At 40.1% G+C, this 24365-nt stretch overlaps 3 protein-coding genes across 5 annotated transcripts; all 3 read left to right on the top strand.

The window, feature by feature from the left end:
* The first annotated feature begins 5249 nt into the window (after positions 1 to 5249).
* On the top strand, positions 5250 to 5966 carry LOC115674568 (uncharacterized). The gene is made up of 2 exons (XM_030596980.2): positions 5250 to 5473; positions 5601 to 5966. The coding sequence occupies exons 1-2, from the start codon at positions 5312 to 5314 to the stop codon at positions 5718 to 5720; spliced, it is 282 nt and encodes a 93-aa protein (XP_030452840.2). The 5' UTR covers positions 5250 to 5311; the 3' UTR covers positions 5721 to 5966.
* A 3705-nt stretch (positions 5967 to 9671) lies between these two features.
* On the top strand, positions 9672 to 13744 carry LOC115674870 (adenylyl-sulfate kinase 3). 3 transcript variants are annotated; one of them, XM_056321452.1, is made up of 8 exons: positions 9830 to 9940; positions 10262 to 10399; positions 11054 to 11200; positions 12162 to 12311; positions 12433 to 12551; positions 12633 to 12717; positions 13073 to 13119; positions 13279 to 13744. In XM_056321452.1, exons 3-8 carry the CDS (start codon positions 11077 to 11079, stop codon positions 13378 to 13380), a joined length of 627 nt encoding a protein of 208 aa, XP_056177427.1. In that variant the 5' UTR covers positions 9830 to 9940; positions 10262 to 10399; positions 11054 to 11076; the 3' UTR covers positions 13381 to 13744. The 3 variants fall into 3 exon arrangements, with proteins under 3 accessions (XP_056177426.1, XP_030453249.1, XP_056177427.1); XM_056321451.1 differs by lacking the exon at positions 10262 to 10399 and having other exon boundaries at positions 9672 to 9940; XM_030597389.2 differs by lacking the exon at positions 10262 to 10399 and having other exon boundaries at positions 9802 to 9940; positions 11061 to 11200.
* A 2055-nt stretch (positions 13745 to 15799) lies between these two features.
* LOC115674735 (protein TIC 40, chloroplastic) lies at positions 15800 to 24099 on the top strand. The gene is made up of 14 exons (XM_030597229.2): positions 15800 to 16189; positions 16547 to 16661; positions 16832 to 16889; positions 16983 to 17000; positions 18452 to 18719; positions 19220 to 19326; positions 19404 to 19467; positions 20274 to 20352; positions 20778 to 20818; positions 21087 to 21132; positions 21829 to 21923; positions 22779 to 22882; positions 22977 to 23024; positions 23708 to 24099. Exons 1-14 carry the CDS (start codon positions 15991 to 15993, stop codon positions 23762 to 23764), a joined length of 1299 nt encoding a protein of 432 aa, XP_030453089.2. The 5' UTR covers positions 15800 to 15990; the 3' UTR covers positions 23765 to 24099.
* The last annotated feature ends 266 nt before the right edge of the window (positions 24100 to 24365 follow it).

Below are 24365 nucleotides of genomic sequence, written 5' to 3'. Positions count from 1 at the left end.
AATTCCCAATGTCTCTTAGTTTCGACAAATCATTTGAGAATCGATTAGATCTATTCGGTTTCATGTTTCATCGTACACCACACTCCATCCCATTTCTTCGTATCCAGGAAACTTTACAATAAGATAAGTTGTCCACCCTTGGAAGAGCCACGTGTTGTTGTCTAGTTTGAGCTAAATTAGAGTTAGGTGGGACTGTGAGAGGAGTGAAAGATAGAGCCGTGCCAAACTAGAAACCTAGCTACACAGTCAAACCCCAACGTTGCGAGGATTGGGACTAGTTCATTTGAATTGGTAACCAGCAATTGCAATGCTTCATTCCTGAAATCGAACCTGTCGGTTCTCACACTTTCTTGTGGTAGTTCTTGTGACAACTCAGAATTAAAAAATATATATAAGAAAAAGAGAAGAAGATATTTGCTGTTGATAGCACCCTTTGGGGGAGAGCTAGAGGTGCATGCTGCCTATTAAAGCTTTGGCTAGCCCACTTTTTTTTGATCGAATTGGCTAGCCCACTTTAAATGCTCGATATTCCCTCCTAACTTGATTGGCTTTGGAGGGAGACTAGAGAATGATTGATTACAAAAGGAGCATATAATCAAGTGCATGCTTTTTGCCTTCTCCATTTTAAGGTTAGTATGATGTCTATACGACCCACGATTAAACCACCACTTTATTTCAATAAAGAAGATCATCCTCTCATCAATGATGCATTTTGTAATCTCCTGGCCACTAAACAACTTCAGGACCTTAGCCTTTATACTCTAGGAAAAAAGATTTAAGCCAAATTACACGGGAAAAGAGTGTAATTGCTTACACAACACAACATATTGAAATAGTACATATCGTTCGTGATCGCGTTATCTTTTGGGCGAAGAAGAAATTCATTACCCCGTTTCTTACTCAAAGAAAAAAATCACGACGCTTAATTAATTTGGTGATGCCATAACATCACTTAAAGTGGATTCAGACGTGATGTGCTTCTCCAAATGGAGATGGTCGAGTGTCGAAAGAGGTGTGGATTCCACTCCACCAACCTTCCTTAGCCATATCGCAATTCTTTGTGCATGTTGGATAGTTGTAAAGTAATATGAACATTGACCCCCAGAAAGAACAAGATAGAAAAGGGGCCACCCACATTGCCACCCACTAAGCCCTTGTCTTTATATCCACAGAAGGTTCCTTAACTCGTTTCTTTCCGGGCAGTGCTGTTTTACAAAGTTAATCATGCATATGAGTAGCACTACTAAATTGATTCGCAGGATAATTTAACAAAACCATAATTTGATATTCAAATCATTTGAATATTTGCCAATTCATCTAACAGTTTCAGCATTTAGAACAATTGGCATTGATTCATAAAATCTCACGTGATATCAGACGGAGATTCTGAGTATAAACTTTTCAACCATTTGTTTTATATGGGTAACATGGATTTTAATTTTGAAAAGGATAAAGAGAAGAAATGATTTGATATTTTAGTTCCAATTTAATGGGGTGTCTTGTCTTTCCCTGGTCAATGGCAATATGTGTAGACATGAGATTTCTAGCAAAGGAAAAAATGATTCTGCGCAATAACATGATTTTTTCTCTCCCCTTTTCATTTTTTTTTTTCCTTTTATCTTTCTAAAAGTTGATCCATAAATGAAATAATCTTCCTATTAATTGATTGATGCTGATTTTTTTCCATCATAGCTGTCCATGAAACTTCATAAGATGTCATTCGTAAATTCCTTAACTCATTCAACATAATCGGTAATAAAGAAATTTCATCTCGCCCACTCCTGAGAGATGGAAAAAAGTAACTCTTAGTTACATAAATTCTTGATTACCTACCTGAATCATTTCGATCACCGTAACAATGTTGATAATCTTGGTTATTTCAAAAATTGAACTACCTATGCCTGATCAATGGCACTAAACATGGCTTTGTGTAATCAAAAGTCTTAACGCAATCGATCAAAGGGTCGAAGAGAATAGGAGCAATTACGTGCCCACGAAAAACATCTTTGAAAGGAGAACACAAGAACAAGACAAACCCTAATGGCAGCATGATGGAGCATTGAAATGAGCGAAGCAAACATGGGAACGCCACTAAATTTACGAATCTTGGATGGAATCCATCTCAAAATCTACGAGATGCTGCCACCTATTTGAGAGGCACGACAACCCTAGATTCCCCACCTCTTATTTAGAGCTCACTTGTGCTCCAAACGCTCAGTTAAAAGTGGCACTCACAAAAGGGGGATTTGACAAAAGTTCCCACGTATCAAACTTTAGTTTAGCTCAGCTTCACATGACCAACACTGTTGTAGAAAGATCTTCTTAGCAAAATCAAGATATCATGTCGAGAAGGTGACGTTTAATACTAATATTCTTGTGATTTTGAACATTTGGTGTGTTTAACGATATGCTCATTGCTTCTTGTCTAGCCACGCATAGTTACAGGGTCATACTATATCTCTCGAAGGCGAATTGAATTGTCGGATGCTTTAGTCCTGGCATGCGTTTCTAACTTCAAATCTTTCGTTGAACTTGAATGCGTGCAGAGAAGACGTATATGATTTCTCTCACAAGAGCGACACTTAGTAACTATGTATATAAAAAGTGCCCATCTCTACCGCATAATCGTATTAATGCACAAACTAAAATGAAAATAAATTAAGAGGTTAGTTTGTTTTACGAAAAATAAACGATTTAGAAAACATTTTCCTACAAATGATTGGTTATATTGTTTAGAATAATTAATCAACAATAAATGTTTTTATTATCGACAATAATTTATACCTAAACATTTTCGTGAACGGTGATAATATTTTTCGTTCATTCAATTTTGTAAGCGATACAAGCCATTGTTCCTAAAAAAATGTTTTCCAAAATGTGAGTTTTCTGCAAAACAAACGGACTCTAAGAGATACGAGGAATGCCAATTAATTTTAATGGTATGTGGAGACCATTGACCTCACATGCTTAGCGTCTATGCTTCAAAATATTGGGCTGTTGAGAGAGTGAAGCCCATTGATTTTTCTAAGTCTATTACAAGATTCTAAAGGCTTGATGTTGCCAATGTGAGATGTAGGAAGTTAGCCAGAGGGAGAAAGGTAAGCTGCATTTCAGTAAGCAGGAGCAAGAGCAATTAGGCGGGTTCTTTATTTATATTGAAGACCTTAATCTTTTAAACATCTACAAACATTGGCACCAAATAATTACCATGAATTTGTTGATAAACTTTTATCATCTAGAAAATCTTTCATTTTGGATGGAAAATATAAAAATGGGAGTTGGGTGCTTTCTTAGTTGACTTGAAGACCGACCGAAGGCAATTGCATGCTGTGGCAATTCAAAGAGAAAGCTTTACATATGCGATGGTTGAATTCCCGCTAGCAGATAGTTCGAAACTTTTTCTTAAAAAAAAGGACTAGCAAAAGTCCTTTATAGAGTGTACTTTTTACCAAACGGAATTTAAGTCAAAGTTGCTTCTCAATGTGCTTTCAAAATACACTTTACCAAACATTACTAACATTTCGAAAAACCCATTTAACCCAAAGGACTTTGCATTTCCCCAAACACATTCCCCCAAAGCCGAACCAAACGGAGCCGATCTCTCTCTCTCTCTCTCTCTCTCTCTCTCTCTCTCTCTCTCTCTCTCTCTCTCTCTCTCTCTCTCTCTCTCTCTCTCTCTCTCTCTCTATATATATATATATATATATATATATATATATATATATATATATATATATATATATATATACACACACACACACACACACACAATGCCCACTTTTCGATTGATGGAAGTTAGGCTAAACCCAAGCAAAAGTTTGTAAATGAGGTAACTTAAATTTGAACACACTCGAGCTGAAAATAACAATTGAGATGTAGACCCACCATCCAAGCCCAAGAAGCAACCTCGAGATGCCCAAATAGCCCAAGAAAAAGCCTTCGAACCCTAGCCCAATGGCCAGGTCAACCTCTCTTGATCATGGTGTGGAATATTCAAAGTCAACGATTGTGGGGGCACGTGCCAGGATGCCCTAGCTGTTCAATCATTTAAAAAATTGGGGTCATATGCTGAGCACGTCCTCTTATTTTATACGTTTCTTGGGGCGTTTGGCCTAGTCTAATCTTATCTCATCCCACCATGTTCCATTATCTTCCACGAGTCCGGTAGATCCTCACTTTGAGCAAAAATGTCTCGATGGTCATTGATTAAGAGCGAAATGGCACTGAGTAATACTCCACTTAGAATTTATCTGTTCTCCAATCATTATTAACTATTTCTTTGGATGATGGCGATCGCCCAACATGGTATCGAAACAAAGCATGTCACTAATTTCTAATCTACTTATCCCTCTTGTGATACATCATGTCAATCGATGATTATGCTGCATATTCTTCTTCTTTTTTCGTTATTCAGTTTTGTGATAATTTTTAATCACGTAATTCACGAATAAAATCCCCGGGGCACACGAAACATTATTGAACAAAACCGCCAAGCGCGGTAGTCTAGTGATGGGAGGGGGGGGGGGGGGTCAATTGTCTTTTGCGTGATCACAAGTTCCTGATCAAGTGCGAGACAAGCCTTCGGCGAGACCTGATCTCTCGAACACATTTTTCATCATGTGAGAAGATTCGTATCCTCAACACATTGGCAACAGGCAGGGCTGCATTGGCGAGCCCGTCGCTCTCGAACCTCTTTCTAGCCCAACCAAGATTTAAGGAGCCGCGGCTTAGACCTTTGGTCTCCAATCGTGGGACCGCAACCCCTCGCGGTGACGTCCGGAAGACATAGCCGCGCACCACGTTGCTCTACTCGCCCGTTCTTATCTCGTAAAAAAAATTATAAAAAAAATCAATAAAACAAAATGTTTGGGTGGGAGACAACTATGGGTGGGAACGGGCAAAGCCAGTTTTCTTACGTAGGGCATTCTTGACTAAGTTATGAAATAGTAGAGTAGGTGAAGCTAACCTTTTGACTTTGTAATAAGACGCAAAAACTTTCATTATACCGAGTCGCTTAGCGCGCTCCGAAATCGAGCTCTACACCATCCGCAACTACGCGTTTTCCTTGGTTTCGGAACGTGGCTTATATAAGCCGAAACCAAACCGGCCGTCTTCTTCGCCAACGCCGACCCCATTTCCGTCATTTTCCACGCCCAACACCACCCCCACCCGCGCTTCTCTCTCCCCTCCCGTTCGACCGAAGGTTTTTCTAAGGCGGAGAGCCCGAAAAAGGAAGCTCCGATCTACCCCGCGCCCCCTCTCGTTCTTCTCCCGACCGCCGCCGACGCCGACGACCTCGCTCGCTCCGGTAATGTGTCCCCTGAGGTTCATCCTAGTGTTCTTCTCCGCCGTCATGGCCGGCTACTTCGCGTGGCGGACCGTCCGGTCCTCGCCGGAGGACGAGGCCTCGCCGCCGGAGCCCGCGGCCGATGCGAAGTCGAGGGCGGAGGACAGGGATTCCGGCCTCAGGAAGGTAAGGGCCCGGGGGGGGGATTTTTTTTGGGAGCTCTCTCGGCTGATGATGAATTTTGTTTCTTTCTTTCTTTCGCTTTTCGAAATGAACTCGCGTCTCATCGGATCGAAATTCCCGTCCCTTTCAGGTGATCGAGAACGGGTTCTGGATATTCGTCGACATGGCCAGCGGGAGGTACCTGTGGAGGAACATCAAGGAGATGAGGAATCAGCAGGATAAGGTGAAGAGCAGCAGCAGCAGCAGCTAGGGTTTCCTCTCCTCCCTCGGCCCCCCCTTCTTGCGGGGGAGCTTCATCGGAAATTGTAATTTGTGCGTGTACCTCTGGCTCTCTGTGACGATCGATGTGAAGTAGGAGATTCCTTTCGTCGCTTGTAATTGACATTCGTCCCCTGCTTTTCCGCTTTTCCTTTTCCCTTTTTGTTTTCCGCCGGAGAAGAAATCGAATTGAGTTTCTGATTGCAGCAGAAGAAAGAGCTGCTGATTTTTTCTTTGATCTGCGAGAAAATCGCACGTGAATTGAATGGATCTCTGCTCTCTGCACTCCGCTCGCGCGGAGGAGCTGCCGGCGGCGAGACTCGAGGGAAGCTCGGGGTGCTCGCCGTCGCACCCGAATGGCTAACCGATCAAAAACCCGACCCGTTTGCTTGCCGGGTCGTGGATTTGGTTTGGTGCGTGGGGTCCAATTAGTGAAAGGGCTGTTGAATGTGAATAGACAATGCGGAAGTGACTGCTTAACTAAATCCAAAGTCATCTCCCAAACCACTAATTCTTTGAGTGGTTGGAAAGATAGGTAGATCATTTTGAACAACTTCACCTTAATATTAACCACGGAAAAATTGAGTAGTTATGACCAAGTGATTGGTTTTTTTATTTCTTGTGTGAAGTCATGATAAGCTAATAATAAGATGAATAGCTTTAATTGGATTAAAAATAGTAATATTTAACATTATTTTTTAAATAGTGATATAGATTGTAACTACGAGTAAACATTAAGTCTGTGTTTGATTATCTGGATATAACTCGATAGGATAGGATATAAAATCCATTGATTTTGCTATGTTCAATCCAATGTTTGATGAATTGCAGTGATAGAGCGGGACGTTTTCATAGCCTATCTTGTCCGTGTAAGAATACTTCGCAATTCATTGCTAAAGAAACCAATCAATTCGTGATTATCGAGCAATGTAAACCTTAATTTGTAAAGGATCTTGTTGTAGCATTCCGAAGCCACGGAATCGATTATGATGAAAATTGTAATTGGGTTACAGCGACATTGACAAGATAGATCAGCTAAAGAATATCATATTAAGCAAGAGAGAAAAAGCACGACTGTTTGTCTTTGCATTTCTAAAAAATATAGTGCTTTGACTCACTCGTCACTTTCGTGAAGTTTCGATATAAACCATAGAGCTACGGAGGAGAATGAGCTTGGATCCTCTTCTTGCTTTGGTGAAACTTCGACGTGAGCTTGAAATTTCAATGAGAACCAAGCTATGGAGGAGAACGAGATAATTAGGATAGGTCTTTTAAGAAAAATAGCTTTTAGACTGCCGACATAGGAAATTCTATCAACTTTTATCCCACTCCATATAGGATAAATTTATCCTGGTTATATTCTTCTTATATCGAGCCTTATCCTGTATTGAACAGCAACCAAACATGGGAGAGAACAAAAATTATCGGGAAAAGTACCAAAAAAGTTCGCAACCTATAGCATTGGTGCCTATTCAGTTGTAAACCTTTCAATTAAATCAATCTAATACTAAACCCTTTGCATTTGTGTCAATTAAGTTCATCGGGCCAATTTTTGTCGAAAATCGCTGACGTGGACGTCGGGCATCCTACATGGCACGATCAACGCTGACACGAATAAATTTTTTATATTTTAATTATTTTTTAATTTCTAATTTTTTTGTTTTTTTTTCCTTCATTTTGGCCGACAAGGGTCATTGGCGACACTCGCTAGATACGGGCAAGGTCACAATAGCTCTAGCCGATGGCAGGCGAGGGCACGAAGGCCCACCCCATGAGCCTTCGTGGCCCTACTGAACGTAGACAAGGCCACAAAGGCCCTCGCCAGACAAAATGAAGAAAAAAAGAAAGAAAGAAAATCCAAAAAAATTTAAAAATTATTCACTTTAGTGCCGATTTTGCCACGTAGGACAGTCAGCGTCGTCAGAGATTTCACGCCAAAATTGCCCAAATGGACTCAATTGGCACAAACGCGAAAAGTTTATAACTAAATTGGCCGAATTAAAATGTTTATAATTATATTAACACCAATGCAATAGATCCAGGACTTTTTTTTGTACATTTCACAAAATTATTATATCCCGAATTTTATTTTGGCTACCAAACGTAGCCTAAATGTATATTTATTAATCCCTTCTTTTTTTTGGGTCAGAATTCATTAATCCTAATCCTTTCACAAACCAAAAAAACAAACATCTATTCATCTTCTATAAAATAGAAGAGTAGGATGAGGTTGGTTGTCGCAACAATTAAGGAATCTTAGCAGCTGTAGTTCTCTTTAGGAAGCAGGTAGTTAATTTTTTTTCTTTTACCATTTTATCCTTTATGTTTGGTCAATTTTCTTTTTTTTTCTTATCTCTTAATTGCATTAGAGTATGAACGTAATATAAGTATATACGAGACAAATTGGGAAAGTAAGAAGTGATATAAAAGTTCACCGATGCTTCGGGGTCCAATTGTCAAGGCCGGTAGCCAGCTAATTGTATCATTATGATTGGTGCTTATGCTTTGTGTCGAGCATTTCATGATAGCTCCACGTGCCCAAGGGTGAAGTATTGACTAAGGAATGTCGTACTATATATGACATTGGGGAAATCTCTTCTTCTCTGTACGAGGGAAAACGTAATTCTTTAAAAAATTTTACCAATTAAAAAGTACAATCCCTCCAAAAATATGATAACGAATTCGGAATTGTAATCAAGCATGGTCCGTTGGTTTTATTCCTGATTCTTAACTCGAGAGTTTCTCCGGTCCTTTGCTAATCGTGGCTAAAATTCCGGAAATTCAAAATGCCAAAATAGGAATAACACTTGATATAATTAGAAATGCTCAAAAAATATCATATTTGTAAAGCATAAACATAAATGAACTCCCATGAGTGTGAAAAATATGGCCGATTAGTCGATTCAATTGAAATTAATAGTAAAGTCATCCATAATATCAAATAAAGACCTATATAGTTTCGTTTGTTTACGTATTTAGGATCGGTATAATCATTCAGGATGCACGTGATATTTATATTGTAATCTATCGATCAAGGGACAATTAGGATTATAGGAAAACGTGATCGGTTTCAACTTTCATTCTATTTATGCTTTTTGCTCAATCATCTCAAGTATTTAGCACGCAAGAGAGATCACTTCGCAATTCACTAAAGTCATGAGATATCGAGAAGATGTTACTCTTCAAAGCAACGACATTGGATATGCATGGAATTTTATTCGATCGAATAACCGCGCGAATTCTCTTTTAATTATCTCAACTTTTCGCAGCAATTTAATCTCGGCTTTATGTTATATGGATGAACCAACAAAAAAAAAATGCTCATATACACAGCGAGTTTGACGTGCCTTCTTTAGATAGATGGCACGTCGGAAGAGACCTAATGAATAGCTAAGATCTTCTACATCATCGCCATCTTACCTACCATCCGAGATTGTTTTAGAGAGAGAGAGATAGTATAACCACGATCAAGATAATGGGCGCGGGAGCCAAATATCGATCGAAGCTTAGTCTATCCAACAATCGAAATCGAAAATTCAATTTCTTTTCTCCTCTCGAAATCAGAGATCACGGCTTACTAAAATGCGATAATTGATGACGGGTTTCAAACAAAGCGAAATCACTGAATGGGCATATCAAGCAACGCGGCGACATATCAAATATGGCATTCTAGACGAGCGGGATCATATTCAACCGCCGACAAAAACACCATCGCATCGCTCTGTATATTAATTTAGCAAACCATTGTAATTCGTCCAAATTAATTCTAATAAAAAAAGCAGTATATATATATATATATATATATATATATATATATATATATATCGGGGGAATGAGTGGGAAGCATAAATGCGCACCCGGGAAAAGCGAGAGCCCGAAAAAAAAGCCGAGTGCGAAAAATGAGGAAGCGATTCCTCATAGCCCATGGTCGTCATCCCCCTGCCCATCCCCTCCTCCCGCGGCGGGGTCATCATGGCGCTCTGCAACATCACGCTGCGCGCGTCCAGGTTCATTCCGTCAATCTCCATCGAAACCTCCATAAATGCCCGCTCCCCCCCCAACCCTCAATCTCCTCCATTCCTCGTTCCCGTTCATTCCCGAGACCTCCCCCTCTCGCTCGCCCTAATCTCCTGCTCCTCTCCTCTCTCCGTCTCCCTGAGAACCGCCGTCGCCAACGACTCCCCTCCCCCCCCCGGCGCCGTTCGATTTCAGGTACCTCGTTGTCGGCCTCTTGCTGCTGATCGGAGTTCCTGCATTCGTCTGTGTATTCGTGTGCTGGGTTTTTGAGCCTGTGGCGCGCGTCAGGTTTCTCCGTAGATCGGAAAATGGCGCCTCCGCGGATTGCTTTAGATGGATCGTAGGCTCGCAGGCGTGTGATGTTCGTGTATTGTTCCTTCGTGAGAAGTTCTTGCTCCTTGCGTTGTTTATGATTCTTTATTGCCGGCCCGCGCTTCGCTCGGCATTGCTCTGTTGTTTTTAACGAAGGATTCGTGAATTGGCTTTCCGATTGACTGCGGGTTTCGCAATTTTTAGTGATTGAAGGATTGGGGACTATCCGCAATGCATCAAACTCCGGGTGTAGCTATTGCTTATTGCTGTTCACAGCGTTGTTCCTCTAGCAAGTGAAATGATGCAAAGTTCTATAAGAAAGGAAAGCGGAGTAATTTGATGGTACGGTCTATCAGAAGGATACTTGAGAGTGTTGTGAGCTCGCCACCATCCAGCGCATGAAAAAGGAAAATCTGCACCGGGGATTGACATCGAGCTTGATCTCGCGTTTTGGATTGAAAATCAGTTGCAAATTTTTGGTCCACCAACTTGTGTTTTATGAAAACTTGTATCATGACAAAAAACGAACCATGTCTTCTGTGAATTTGGGTAGTCCCGACGCCCGCGTGGTTAGCGGGGTGGTTCGGTAATGGCTACATAGGGATGCATCGCACTGTAACCAAATGGAAGTGGAACACTGGTCATATCGCACCTTGGTTCATGCATATTGCGCGGAAGTTCTTGCATAATTTTCTCCAAGGGGATGCTTCAAATGATGGCTAGTTGTATTTTTGTGAGCTGGTTGCCGGATTTTGAAACTATCTCACATCATTTCTGAGTAAGACTGGGAGTAGGCCTTATCAACTTCATAAATCTTGGATTAAGCCCTGGAAAACTAGACCTCACAGTAGTACATACTAAACTTACCTGTCAACTCTTAAGTTTTGCTGCGATCTTCCCTTTTTTCATGATTGTCTTTTCCATTGTTTAGTGCGAGCTACTCGTCTTTCATACCTAGCAATATCTTTATGAACTAAATGTCCTTTGTGCGGTTAGGAAACAGGAAAGGATATTTGCTGATGTCTACTGTGGGGAATTCTACGAATATATTTTGGCATGAGTGCCCTGTGGGGAAGCATGAAAGGCAGAAGCTACTTAACCAAAAGGGATGTGTTGTATGGATTACGGGTCTTAGTGGATCAGGTGTGTAACTAACTTGCTTATGATTTGCTGCTTACAAACATATACGAGCTGTTACTGCATTTGTTGAATGTGTTGACATCTTTTGTTTCATGTTTTTCACGCCTTTGCATGTAGACCTTTCAAGGAGTCTGATTGTGGAGACCCTTCTGACTTTATGTAGATAAAAAATATCAACCAGTGTTAACTATGGCTGTGTTGTCGCATGTTATGGTTGGTTTAGTTTAATGGAAGCATTGGCGAGGGATCTATTTTTCTCATTGGACTAATGTGGAGGCGTCCCTGTGACATGGGCTTATTTTGGATTTTTTTGGGGGCCTTTGAGATGCAGTGTTACACAACCGAATGACCCTTCCTTTTTTGGAGTGCCTGAACCTTTACTGATAGTGGGTTCTAAATTCTAATTGCACATCCTTGACTTCCAAAGGACTTACCAAGTTATCCCTGCAACTTAATTGTCGAGTGTCTATAAATGTAACTTTTGGTGCATCTAAGATCAATTTGAGGACTTCCTTGCATCAGCTGACAAAGGAGTAGAATGACTGTTAGTCCAATTAGTTTGTTTGCTTGTGGAGAATAGCTGCAACTTGACACGCTACTTGGATATTAAGGCCCAACTGGTGCCTGGTCTTCCAATTGTGACCACAGCTTCAAGGAAGCCATACCTTACCATGACCTTTGGACCGTTCTCATGTAGTGAAGATGAAGGGTCCATTTGCAAATTTAAACCGAATTTATGAGGCAACTGAGTGTAGCATATGGCAAATACAACTGGTAGTGAGTGAGTAGCAGAATTTGACGACTGCTAAATTTCTTTTTTTTTTTTGGTTGGATATGACTGCTAAAGTTGACTTCTTCGATATGATGCTAACAGAATTACTTGTCATGATTTGACTTGATTTCTTCATGTTTTGTTTTGTTTTTTGCTTTTTTTTTTTCCTCCTATTCAACTCATACAATTCAGGAAAAAGCACATTGGCATGCTCAATCAATAGAGAACTGCATTCCAGGGGAAAGCTTTCTTATGTCCTTGATGGAGACAACCTTCGCCATGGATTAAACAAGAATCTTGGATTTAAGGCTGAGGATCGAGCAGAGAATATACGCAGGGTTGGTAAGTAATTATGCAATGTGTCAACTAGAAATTATCACTTTTTGGCATAGTGGCTTTTCACGTGGTATTTGTCCGGTCTAGACCTGCTGCGCTAATTCCTAAACTCCTCTCCTTCATGAAGGTGAAGTGGCGAAGCTCTTTGCTGATGCTGGATTAGTATGCATTGCCAGTTTGATATCCCCATATAGAAGAGACCGGGATGCTTGCCGTGCAATGCTGCCTGATGGAAGTTTTATCGAGGCAAGCTCCTCGTAGATTGTTATCTCATGACTCGATTAAACTCTATTGAAGGTGGACTAACAACAGATGGACTGTTTATAGGTATTCATGAACATGCCACTTGCATTGTGCGAGGCCAGAGATGCAAAAGGCCTCTACAAGCTTGCACGTGCTGGAAAGATTAAAGGTTTGCTCCTTGAACTTTTTCTAGACTGTGGCAACAATTAAGGACATTTTCTTGAAATGCCACCGCGAGCCCATGCAGATGAGACCATTAAATTTACTTGATAGGAAACTCAAGGGAACTACTTAAGCTCCCAGTAATTCCATGATTTTGCAGTTATAGTAGTACGTCGCATCTTACAAGATGAATCTATATACTGATTGAGCATTATTTGCAGTGTCTACTCATGAGCTGTGAATTACTCTTCTAGGGTTCTGTTTCGTGAATCAATTTGGACATTAATATGTTACAATTAAAATGGTCCACAAATCTTCTTCACATATCTTATTAATCAATCCTTCACAAAATGATATTGCAGGTTTTACAGGAATTGATGATCCATATGAACCACCTTTGAAATGTGAGGTATGGAAGATCGGCATGCCGTGTAGTTCTCTTTTAAATTATCCAGGGGCACGGACGTCAATCTCCGGCTACCTGACATACTTCTTTTTTCATGCATAGATGCAATTTATAACGAGATTATCTCTTATGAGGTTTACTTAGAACTGTTCTTTTTAACAGATAGAATTAAGTCAGAGGGACGGCATTTGCCCTACACCAGGTGCCATGGCCGGTAAGGTGGTATCATATCTGGACGAGAAAGGTTTCCTGGAAACCAAATGATCGAGCGCTTCATGTTCAGGAAATGTAACTACCATATTCTTCTGATATTCCTGCTCTCGAATGTGGGGTTTTAGTTCAAGCATAGATCCTTAAGGTCCATTTGGCATTGGCATATCCTGGGTATTTGGATGACTTTTGGTGCCAATGACCACTTCTCGGATACAAGAAATGATAAAGGCTGCATATTGCTGTTTTGTTTTTTCCTTTTTCAATGATATGATGACAAGTTGGAAATGAATCTCTTGTTCATCCTGATATAGACCATGTTCAAAGTCGAAAAGTGTCCACACAAGTGTAAACATGTATCCCGCTTGACGATAGAAATTCTCTAATCGAAAGGATCTTATGATAAAACTTTTTGCAAGGACTAGCTTATGGCTTCGGTGTGCTCCAGTTAGATTTTTCTTACATTGGAGGACAGCTTCTGCAAAGATGTCAAACTGCTGTGTGATGTGACTCACTGAACTCCCTCAAGCATGTTTGATGAACGAAGGCAAAGTAGCGACGAGCGTGGATGGTTATTCATTTCAAATGTAGAAAACATTTGGGTGATCTCAAATATTGTTGGGCCACTGTTGTAGCAACTTCAAATCGCTCAGAAAATCACGAGATAACACCGCGAATCGCATCAAATGCGAGCAGGCTTAATGCAATTGGATTGCTCGTCTTGATAACTATCATGAGTAATGGCATTGCTAGTGAATCTATTGTTCTTTTACATTTGCAGATTTAAAAATTTTAATAATTTTTTCAGCGCCTGACTTTCTCGTGTTGTAGGCAATCAATTTATCAAAGATAATTAAATGATAATGCTTGATGTTTTCAGTAAATTAATGAGCCACGAGAATGGAATTCGGAAGGGAAGTAATAAAGTTGGGGAAAGTTAATTAATGGCTTTATCGAAGGCATCGCCGGCCAAAATAGACTAACGCTAATAAGAAACGACGTAGTTGGGGGGTCGCCACGACTAAAAAGCAACGTTGAAACCGTGTGAAGCCAAAATTTTCCTCATTTTGGTCTCTTCTTCCTCACCCATTCACATCAAAAAGGCAAAAGGAAAGAAAAAAAAGCCAGCATCATCAACAAGCGCGCAGAGAGAGAGAGAGAGAGAGCAGAGATGGCGTTGAACAGCTCGCTGGTGGAGTCGGTGGCGAAGGCATCGGCGAGCGCGTGCCAGTGGATAGCGTGCAACCCGGAGCGGTTCAGCAGCGAGGAGGTGCTGTACCTCCTCTTCTGCTTCCCCTGCGAGAACCTGCAGCGGTTCGGCCTCTCCCTCTGGGCTTGCCTCTGCTTCCCCTCCCTCGATCCTTCCTCCTCCGACTCCGATCCCCACTCCGATTGAATTTTGAAGTTGTAAAATGAAAGTTTTGATTCGATGTTGGAGGAAATGTCATGTCACGCCTTCTGATTGGATACTGTTTGCGATTGTCCGCTTTTTCGAATGATTTGTTAAAAGGTTTGTCCCTTGTTGTAGATCTGAGTAGACGTTCATCTTGTCGGGAAGGGAGGTTGGATTAGCGTTTAGAGGAAGAAAGCTCCTCTCTCTCTCTCTCTCTCTCGCATTTTCTGATCTTAAAAATCGGATTTTTATGATTAAGAACAGTGAGGATGGGTTCAATGCACGCCACAAATATCAAATGGTGCGGTGTTGCTGGCCCATTCAAACACATTAATTACTTTATTAAGTAAAGGAATGCAGTTCGTCTTCGTATGCAGAGTACTCAAAGCTTCGATACAGATTAATTACCTTTGACCCCATATTCACTACAATGGTGATCTAGAGAAACCATAAGCGATGCAAGGTGGCCGCCTTCTCGTGAGCTTACCATCGAATGGAAAGGGATGGAATCAAACCCGCATTTCCTTCTCTAAGGAACCCGATGTTTCACTCGCCACAAGTCCAACAGAAATTTTTTTCCCTTTTTTTCCTTGCCACTTCTAGTCTAGGGACACGTCCCTTTTTCCTTCCTTTTTTTTTGGAAAATGATACAAATGATTTCTGAACTTTGGCCAAATATTTATCGAACATTTTCATATAATTCAGGGACTAAGTTAAACATGTACAAAAAAATTCAGGGACTACGTTGAACAAATTAAAAACTCATGTACCACATTGCACATTGGGCTATAGTTTAAGGATCACATTGAACAAATTAAAAATTCAAGGGCCACATTGCATATTGGGCCAAAATTCAGGAAAAATTTGTGTTATTTTTCCATTTTTTTTTTAAATTTCGGGATGAAAGAGAAGAGAGTGAGGGCTCGAATTTCCGATATCAAAAAATTGGACCGTTATCTTAGTTTTAACTTAGATAAGGCGAAGAAGAACTCGCGGTTTTAGAAGTTTTGTGGAGAGAGAGAGGGGGAGGCCTTTTAAGAAAATGGGCCAAAAGGAGCTGGCCCATCAACGAAAGAGGCCCAAATCCGGTTACAAACGACAACCCGACTCGACATCACTCCCGAAGTTCCATTCCATCCGAAGAAAAGAAAATACGAAAGCGAGCACGATTTGGGAGCAAAAACCTCGTCACAAACCTCGGCTCTCCAGGCGCTCATTTCTCCCTCCGTCCTCCTCCGCCTCCTCCTCCGCTGCTGCTGTCAGACCGAGGCATGAGCCCCTTCGCAGCCATGGCGGCCAATTTGCGGGTCTCGCCTCACCTCTACACCCTCCCCAGCTCTTCACAATCGAGCCGCGCCGGGAGCGGCGGCCGGGGCTCCGTCGTCCCCGGGAAGAAGCACCTCTTCTCGCGGACTTTCTTGTGTCGGAGGAGGCCGGATGAGTCGGCGCATCTCCGTCGCTATCGAGCTGGTATGTAACTCCTCGTGTGCGTGCGTGCGTGCGTGCGTGAACAATTGGGACGGCTATCGATTCCGGTGGAATTTTGAAGCTCGAGACGATGCGCGTCGGATGTTAATACATGCCCGTTCTGTAGGCTGTACGCCAATTGCTCTGACTTTAGGCGTCGGCGAAAGCCGTGATTCTGTTGCTGTTTATGTCTCTTGATTCTGTCGCCTGATTCTTTCAGTTTGTTTTGTTTTGTTTTCTTCTTTTTTTTTTGGTGGCGAGTAGCTGTTGATAGCTATTACTTTCTGCACGAGATTGGATAATTGTCGACTTTCGTGTCTTGTCTTGATGTGAGATTAACGAACGCTTTACGATGCGCAGTGCCTCGAGCGGCGGAATCCGAATGTTTCGCGAGCATTTCTTCCTCGAGAAGTAAGGGAACTACTTCGGTTGGTGTTGCTCCGCAGCCGCCGGTGCCTCCTCCTCCATCTTCTTTGTAAATCATCTTATCCTTTCCCGCCACTTTAATTTCTTGCTGTTTTTTTACTCATGGTTGTGTCTTCATCGGTATTCGGGGTCATTGGTGTTTATATTCTTTGTCTATCTTGGCACATCACTCTAAGACTACGTAGTTTTCTTACTTTCTGCATTTTGTCGATTGTCTAGCGGATCACCTCTGTTTTGGATTGGGGTTGGTGTTGGACTCTCGGCACTATTTTCATGGGTGAGTCTGTAGGACTCTGCTAGGTCCTTGTTTCCTGAATTATGACGTGCAAATGGGTTAGATTTCGTATTAACGAGTTTAATTGAATGGCAGGTGGCAAATTACCTAAAGGTACGATTTTTCCCCCCGAGTTTGCCTTTGCATTCATCTGTAGATCAAGTTTTCTGCTGTTTTTTTACACTGAAGTGAAAGTAGGCCTTCTTGATTGAGTGTTCAGAAGTCTAATTTTCCATCAACCTTTGTGATTGGGGATTCAAAACAAGTATTTGAGTGTTATTTGCTTTGCTGGGTAAATCTATTGAACCGTTAGTTGTACAAATATGGTTTCACCCAGAGTGTGCTTTTATCCATAGAAGAATGTCTCGCCAAAATGTGCAACTCTTTTGGGTGATTAGCATTGTATGGAGGTAAGAGCAATAGACAGATATAGAGGATACTTTTTCTTCCTAGGTCAGTTATTGGACCTTTATATATCCGTGTCTAATTTAAGTGCATGTTATCTGGAAATTTGATCATTGTAAGGCCCATTTTTAGGTGGTCAATTGCCAAAAGCCCAATGTTTCTTTTCTCAAATTTGGTTAAAGAAAGTTCTTAGACAACCATTTTATGTTGTCTCAATGGCTGAAGTTTGTTTTTGTATAGCATGTCTTTTCTTTTCCTCTCTTTTTGTCTAGGGTTTGAAGCAAAACGTCATTCTCTCTTTTCCGACTAAGACAATACTTACAAGAGTTGATGTCTTACGATCCTGTTGTCGGAACAGGTAATATTAAAGCCGTAGTGACATTGACAAGTTGCTTCGTTTCTTGTGGGTTTTTCTTACACAGAGGAAAAATTAGGGTAGTGGACAGTATTCTTATGCTTTTGTCACAAACAAAATACAAAGTTTTCAGTTGGCCCACGTGTGAAATGCTTTAAGCATTTGTAAATGAAATTAGAATCTAAAAATATGTTTATTGAAGTTTCACGGAGGAACGCGGCTTTGAGTTTCTTGAGCGATGGTTATGAATAGATGATCTTTTAAGATGACTCTAGATAGATGAGGTTTCTTTGGTCTGCCTGCTGTAAATATGCGAAGGATGTGAGTTGGCCTTTGAATTAGCAATTGGCAAGAAGAGGCAATATTAGTGACATTGTATTTATTTGAGGGAGTAACCACTCGGTCAATCCTTTGTTTCATTAAGAACTGTGATGTTAAAGGAACAGTTTAGATTGCACAAACTCTTGTAAAATGTCTCTCATGGCTCATTGATACCATAAAGGTCTAGAAAGGGGAGAAATTTTAAGGGTTGAGAGTCGACATATCATATACCTAGATGCCGTGCATTGTGGAACTTCTCATGCCTGAGTGTCTATTGTATCACTCTTGGATATCATTTTGTGTAACGGCCAATACAGTTTCAAACCTTTTAGAGATTGGTAATATTCAACATAGTAAATTCATCAGAAAAAGGGGGCGAATTCATCCTTGCAGCTCGTTTTAATCTTTTTGGTAACATTTGTCTGCACTTCCATTTTATCTTTTCATGAATCTGTTCAATGATTGCCTTTTTACACTTATCCAGAAATATGCTATGCAACAAGCTTTTAAGGCTATGATGGGTCAGATGAATTCTCAAAACAACCAGTTTGCCAGTTCTCCCTTTTCTTCTGCCTCGCCTTCTCCATTTACGATGGGTTCAGCACCGCGACCCACTCCCTCTCCAATGGCTACTTCTCAGCCATCTACAGTTGATATATCTGCAACAAAAGTAGAAGCTGTGAAAGCCGAAACAGCACCGGTTGCAGACGTCAAAGATGAGATTAGGAAGGAGGAAGAACCAAAGAGATATGGTAATGAAGATTTCTTTTGGAAGCCCTTTAGTCACTCACTCTTAACCAGAATTGCAGTATCTCCAATTCCTTTCTGAGCTTGTCTTAAAGTTGATTTATCTGCTTAGCGATGGTGGTTCTATTGGGAAATTGACGCACGGAGTGAACCATTGTGTCCATTTATGAACAAATTGTGCAGTAGGAGAAGCGCGTTGCTTGCATTTTGAAGCATAATAATTTGTGTACATATACCTGAATTGTTTAGAACATACATTAAAAGCAACTTCTTTTATACAGTGCTGTCTACTCGCTTCACATTGTAGTAGTGTTTCTCCTTCTTTTTGCAGTTATCAAGCTTTTGGAATTGGTTTCTATATAGATAGAGTCAAAACCTTATGGAAGGTCCTGAATTAGACCAATGAAATTCTGTCTGCTAATAATAATGACAATGTAACTTGTGATTACTTGGACAGTGTTTGAAAGTACTGTATGATAAATCATGCTGGAACTTGCACTTGCAGCTTTTGTGGATATTTCTCCAGAAGAAACAAAGCAAAAGAGTCCTTTTGAAAGCTTCAAGGATGTGACAGAAACAACTTCATCTGAAGCTACTCAGTTTGTCAGCAATGTAAGTCTTTCTCTGGATGGAGAGGAAAATTTTATTTTCTTACTGTAGTCTTATGAATTATCTCTGCATTGATGAAGGTCTCTCAAAACGGATCTGCTTCTAACTCGGTGGATAGTTCTTCGGATTCATCCAAATCAACTGGTACGTGAATGTATCGAACATGGGTAGACTTTGCATTCGTTTTATCTCTTTTAGATGTTGATATTGCTTTTCCCTCACTTCATTTACACACATCAACTGATCCTGCGGTTGAAACCTAGTGCTTATGCACTTCGGAATTTAGTCCGTATGTTAAGGTGCTTTGGCTCGTTATTGTATCAGCGTTTCCATGATCCGTGTGGGGAATCCAGGAAGGTGCACAAGATGATATAGGAAGTGGTAGGGACAGTAATGTGAGGATAAAGAGAAATATCATAAGATGAGCTGCAGGAAATATCATAAGCTGCTGCAAAGAGAAATATAATTGGTGGATTTTCATTCCAGTTACACAAATTACATGTTCTTGGGTTGAAGGACACTGCTGAGTAGGAAAAGAAGAGGCTTTGAAAAACCATGATCTGAAAATTTGTAGGTACTTATGCTGCTTATGAGTTTATCATAACCAAGACTTCCATTTCACCTCAGATCATATCGGATATCTTGACAAAGATTTTGATGCTCATCAACTCTTCCTGAGGATCGTGAAGATGTTTACCAAATAGATTAAAAAATTAAAATTACCAGTGGATATCATCTAATCTTGGATACATAATTGTCAAATTGAAACAATTAACTGTAAATGGGACCGTAAATTTCATCATCTAAATTTCCTCGCAAGCATGTATAGCAGTTGCTTCTTTGAAATTGACCTTGACTACAAATCATCCCTCAGAAATCTTTGATTGATCGTCTATCCCATCTGCACAATTCCTATACATGCTAATCTGGAATTATTGTCTACTGCGCAGGAAAAGGAAGCTCCGTTTTGTCTGTGGATGCATTGGAGAAGATGATGGAAGATCCAACTGTGCAGAAGATGGTTTTCCCGTAATATAGCTTCCCTTGTTGGTTTGTTCATGTCATACTTTTTTGACTGTCATTTCGTTGCATATGCATACTGCTATATATGAGTGTAAGTGCTATGCTTGGTGAACTATCCGTCTCTCTATGATATATTTATTTATGTTGGATTTCATTGATTTTGGATTACTTGAGGATATCAAATGCTTTTGAACAATACGGATATTGAAGTTGCACAATCCTTGAGTTACAAGATATATTACCCTTCAATGCTATCTAAGCTTTTCGAATCTCTATTCATCACCAATTGTGTTTGTCCATTGTATGATTTCCTGTCTTTTTGGAAATAAAAGAGATGGAGTTCTCTATGAGACTCTGGCTGAATTCCAAGCTATTAAGTTGGTTGATGTCCTTGCCATCATGAAATTTCTGATTTTTCTAATCTATTTTAGGTATCTACCTGAGGAGATGAGGAACCCTGAAACCTTCAAATGTGAGTACATCTTTGTATGACATATTTGACGACTCTTGTCTTACATAGCTTTAGTAGAGACTCCAAAAAGTATGGCAGCTATACTTAGCACCAGTTTCTCAGGATCTTTCACATTGATCATTAATCTATGAACTTGGGCATATGATTCCACTGGGAGCGATGTTTTTATGCTCCTTTGTTGCTTATTTATTGATATGCAGAATAAGGAAATTAAGGGTGAACTTTGGTTATGTAGCAAGCTAACTAATGTTTGCATTTTGCATGTCAGGGATGCTGCAGAATCCACAATATCGTCAACAGTTGGAAGAAATGCTGTAAGTTTCTCCCTTTAACTCTTCATCCATATTGTTTTAGCCAGGTCATTGTTCACTTTGAGGGAAGGATGATTAAATGACATTGGCGAAATAGTTTTGTTTATTTGCAATCCATGCTGCAGTTTGTGTAACTTGGTGGTTCATTTGACTCTGTAATGCTGTACTTCCTGTGAATGTTCAGATGGCTGTTATTAATAAATGCCTTATATTGCTGGTAGAGAACTTAAGTATAATTCTCAAATTCGAAACAGAACTTATTTGACTTGTTAGGAACTCCATTATAAGATATTCTTAGAGTTTTTCTATTTCTGTAGACTACTATTTTCTTTGCTGATGGTAGTATAAGAAGTACTTTGTTTTTATGTTTCACTGGCTCAGGTAGATATGTTTACTGGCATCATGCAATTGCATTAATCCTTCCATTTGGTTAAGAATTGCTGCAGTTACTTTGTCAACGAGTCACTTCCTCTGAATGACCACTATAGTACTGTATGAGCTTCTAGCAATTTTGCGTGCTTTCTTAATCAGAACCAAGCTACTTTTTGTCCATATCATTTCATTTTTAGGCTTTTGAAACAGTAATCTGCTTATAATTTGTACAAGCAGCCAAACATAGCTCAATGAGCTTAGCTTTTGTCCTATAATGATTAAGAGATTTCACGATGACGTATACATATGCATATGCATTTTTTCCAGAAATAATATGGGTGGAAGCAGTGAGTGGGACGGCAGAATGATGGATTCTTTGAAAAACTTCGATCTTAGTAGTCCTGAGGTCAAGCAGCAATTTGGTAAGTATGGAGCTGACTACGAATTCCTTCCCTAAGTTTCATTTCCTCAATATGTGTTGCGACAATATTCATTAAAAGAGATGTCCCTTAAGTGCGTTTTCCCATGATGAATATTGAATAGCAAGTCTATATCTGCTAAAAGGTTCATTAGAGTTTCTATTTGCAGGAGCGTAGTTATCATTATATTGCTGATTTGGTAATTTCGGATGCTTCGTCTTTTTCTATTCATATTCTGTTAGCATTTAATTACTGCTACCTGAGCAAAACAGCAAAACTGAATCGCTTTAAAAACTGGTGGAGCTCTTGTTGACTTTGCTGATGCCTGCTTTGCTTTCTCACTTAATTCTGGCAATCTCATTTTTCATGTGAAAACTTTTCAACATTATCTACGACAATTGAAAGCTTGGAGCATGAACCTGACAATTAGACTCCTTGATGATCAACACTCATCTATAGCATTGTAATTCATACAATGGTGTTCACTTCTGATTGACTGCATTGGCCAAGTCTTCCATTAATTTGATGGATACTTTTTCTTTTGTTTTTTTTGTTTGTGGGGGGGGATGGGAGGCAACTGTGTTCATAGATTTCTGTAGAACATCAAAGGAAAGGTGAATTTGCAAAACCTGCACTTTTGATGTATCTATTTTTGTTTTCCTTTTCCAACATTTCTTGGCCATATGATAGTTAGATGTTTCAAAGTCCAAACCACACTGCTGGTTCAAGGATCAAAGCAGCAAGAATGAAAAGGGGCCCTGTGGCTGTTATGGATTGCAGAGTTTTACAAGAATGCTGTAGTTCTCTTGAGATGTCTTCAATTAATTCTTCATATGGATTAATTTTGTTGATTTGCAGATCAAATTGGCCTTACACCTGAAGAAGTCATTTCGAAGATAATGGCCAATCCTGAAGTTGCAGTGGCTTTTCAAAACCCCAGAGTGCAGCAGGCAATCATGGATGTATGTACCAGTTATCAGTTTGCTAAGCTTAAAATCAGTGATTAAATCTTGCATCGATCATTGGTTTAATGAAATATGGTGTCCCCTTTTGCAGTGTTCTCAAAACCCTCTAAGCATTGCCAAATATCAAAACGACAAGGAGGTAATGCCTTCTAACCTCCTAGGCAAGTTATGTTAAATTAATCTATTTTAGAGAGTTGATAAACGGTATATGGGATCAAGATTCTGACTGTTGGAATGGTGATTGGTGAACTTAGAAAAGAATTATTAGCGGGAACAATTATTTCTTCATTTCATCGATCTTTGCTGTGAATCTCTTGTTCTATGTTCAGTATTCCGTTTTCACCGAGTTGACCTATTTACACTGATGGTGTTACTCAAGAAAATGGCAACTGCGTGAATGGTGTTTTAGGGTGTTTTACACTGATGGTGTTTGACTTAAGTGCCGGCTTTTTGATAATTGCATACCGCGAAATGCACAGGACACAGACTTACAGTTTTAGGGTGTGCTTGGTTCAGCTTAAGTAAAAATCTCTTTTTTGCTTTCTTGCCATAATTTAAACTATTATTCAAATTTCAAAAATTTATAAAAATCTTACATGTAAATATACATGTTTTTTCTTTGGTTGGAATAAAGCTAACATGTAAATATACATGTTAACGTTGGCATTTCGTGAAAGTTTTGAAGTTTTTCAGATTTAATAAAAGTCAAAATGCTTGAGCGCAAGATTTTAATGAAGGATAAGTAAAAGTAAAAGTCAACCTAGACAAATTTCTAAATTGTTCTCATCTTGGAAATGACCTCATTATATCCTTGTGCCACAGGTGATGGACGTTTTCAATAAAATATCGGAACTTTTCCCCGGTGTGACTGGTCCTTGATCCATATGTTCTTTCCTTATTACCGTTACTTTTCATTCATCCGAGGATTATGGCGAGAGAAGCTGCATCAGATCTACAAAAATCCTGCTCTGGATGACTCCTGCTGTAAGTTATACCAACATAGCATATTCGTGTTTGCAGCAAGTGTCTTCCTGCTTAGAGTGGCTGAGTATGTGCCTTTTCCCTCTTTGAAATCAGTCCGAAAGTTTTGTAATTTTGTAGTAATTGTTCTAGCGCAGAATAGCTACCAGACGAGTTAAATTTGTGTGTTACTACTGAAGACGACGTAACTTTTGCAAACTTGTACATAGTACATGTTGGAGCTCTCTCTCTCTCAGTAGCAGTCGCTGGTCTGACCAAGTTCATTGAGGATCCTCAGCAAGCATTTTGGTTGGAGTTTCTTCGAGTTTTTGATAGATTGCATCATGTCATGTTGGGTGGAGACCATCTGTAAAATCTTCTTGTCGTGGTACATGCTAAAACCTACCTGGCCAAGAAGCTCTCACGATGTGTGAGAACCTTCGCGTTCCTTCTCCACTGTATTTGGTGACACGACTATCTTTAGGTTTCAAGTTTTCTGCCCATTATGAAGCATTCTAAT

The sequence above is a fragment of the Syzygium oleosum genome, unplaced genomic scaffold (assembly GCF_021117445.2).
Source record: "Syzygium oleosum isolate NSW1041296 unplaced genomic scaffold, Sole_v2.1 Sole_v2.23, whole genome shotgun sequence".
Lineage (NCBI taxonomy): Eukaryota > Viridiplantae > Streptophyta > Magnoliopsida > Myrtales > Myrtaceae > Syzygium > Syzygium oleosum.
The sequence above is the reverse complement of the archived record's forward strand: the minus strand, read 5'-3'. Positions and strand labels throughout refer to the sequence as shown.

Coding starts and splice junctions, on each gene's coding strand:
- LOC115674870 (XM_056321451.1), top strand. CDS start 11,077: ATGTCTACTGTGGGGAATTCTACGAATATATTTTGGCATGAGTGCCCT. Junction 11,201..12,161: donor TACGGGTCTTAGTGGATCAG/GTGTGTAACTAA, acceptor CATACAATTCAG/GAAAAAGCACATTGGCATGC. Junction 12,552..12,632: donor CTGATGGAAGTTTTATCGAG/GCAAGCTCCTCG, acceptor GACTGTTTATAG/GTATTCATGAACATGCCACT.
- LOC115674735 (XM_030597229.2), top strand. CDS start 15,991: ATGAGCCCCTTCGCAGCCATGGCGGCCAATTTGCGGGTCTCGCCTCAC. Junction 19,327..19,403: donor CTACTCAGTTTGTCAGCAAT/GTAAGTCTTTCT, acceptor GCATTGATGAAG/GTCTCTCAAAACGGATCTGC. Junction 20,819..21,086: donor GAACCCTGAAACCTTCAAAT/GTGAGTACATCT, acceptor TTTGCATGTCAG/GGATGCTGCAGAATCCACAA.
- LOC115674568 (XM_030596980.2), top strand. CDS start 5,312: ATGTGTCCCCTGAGGTTCATCCTAGTGTTCTTCTCCGCCGTCATGGCC. Junction 5,474..5,600: donor GGGATTCCGGCCTCAGGAAG/GTAAGGGCCCGG, acceptor CGTCCCTTTCAG/GTGATCGAGAACGGGTTCTG.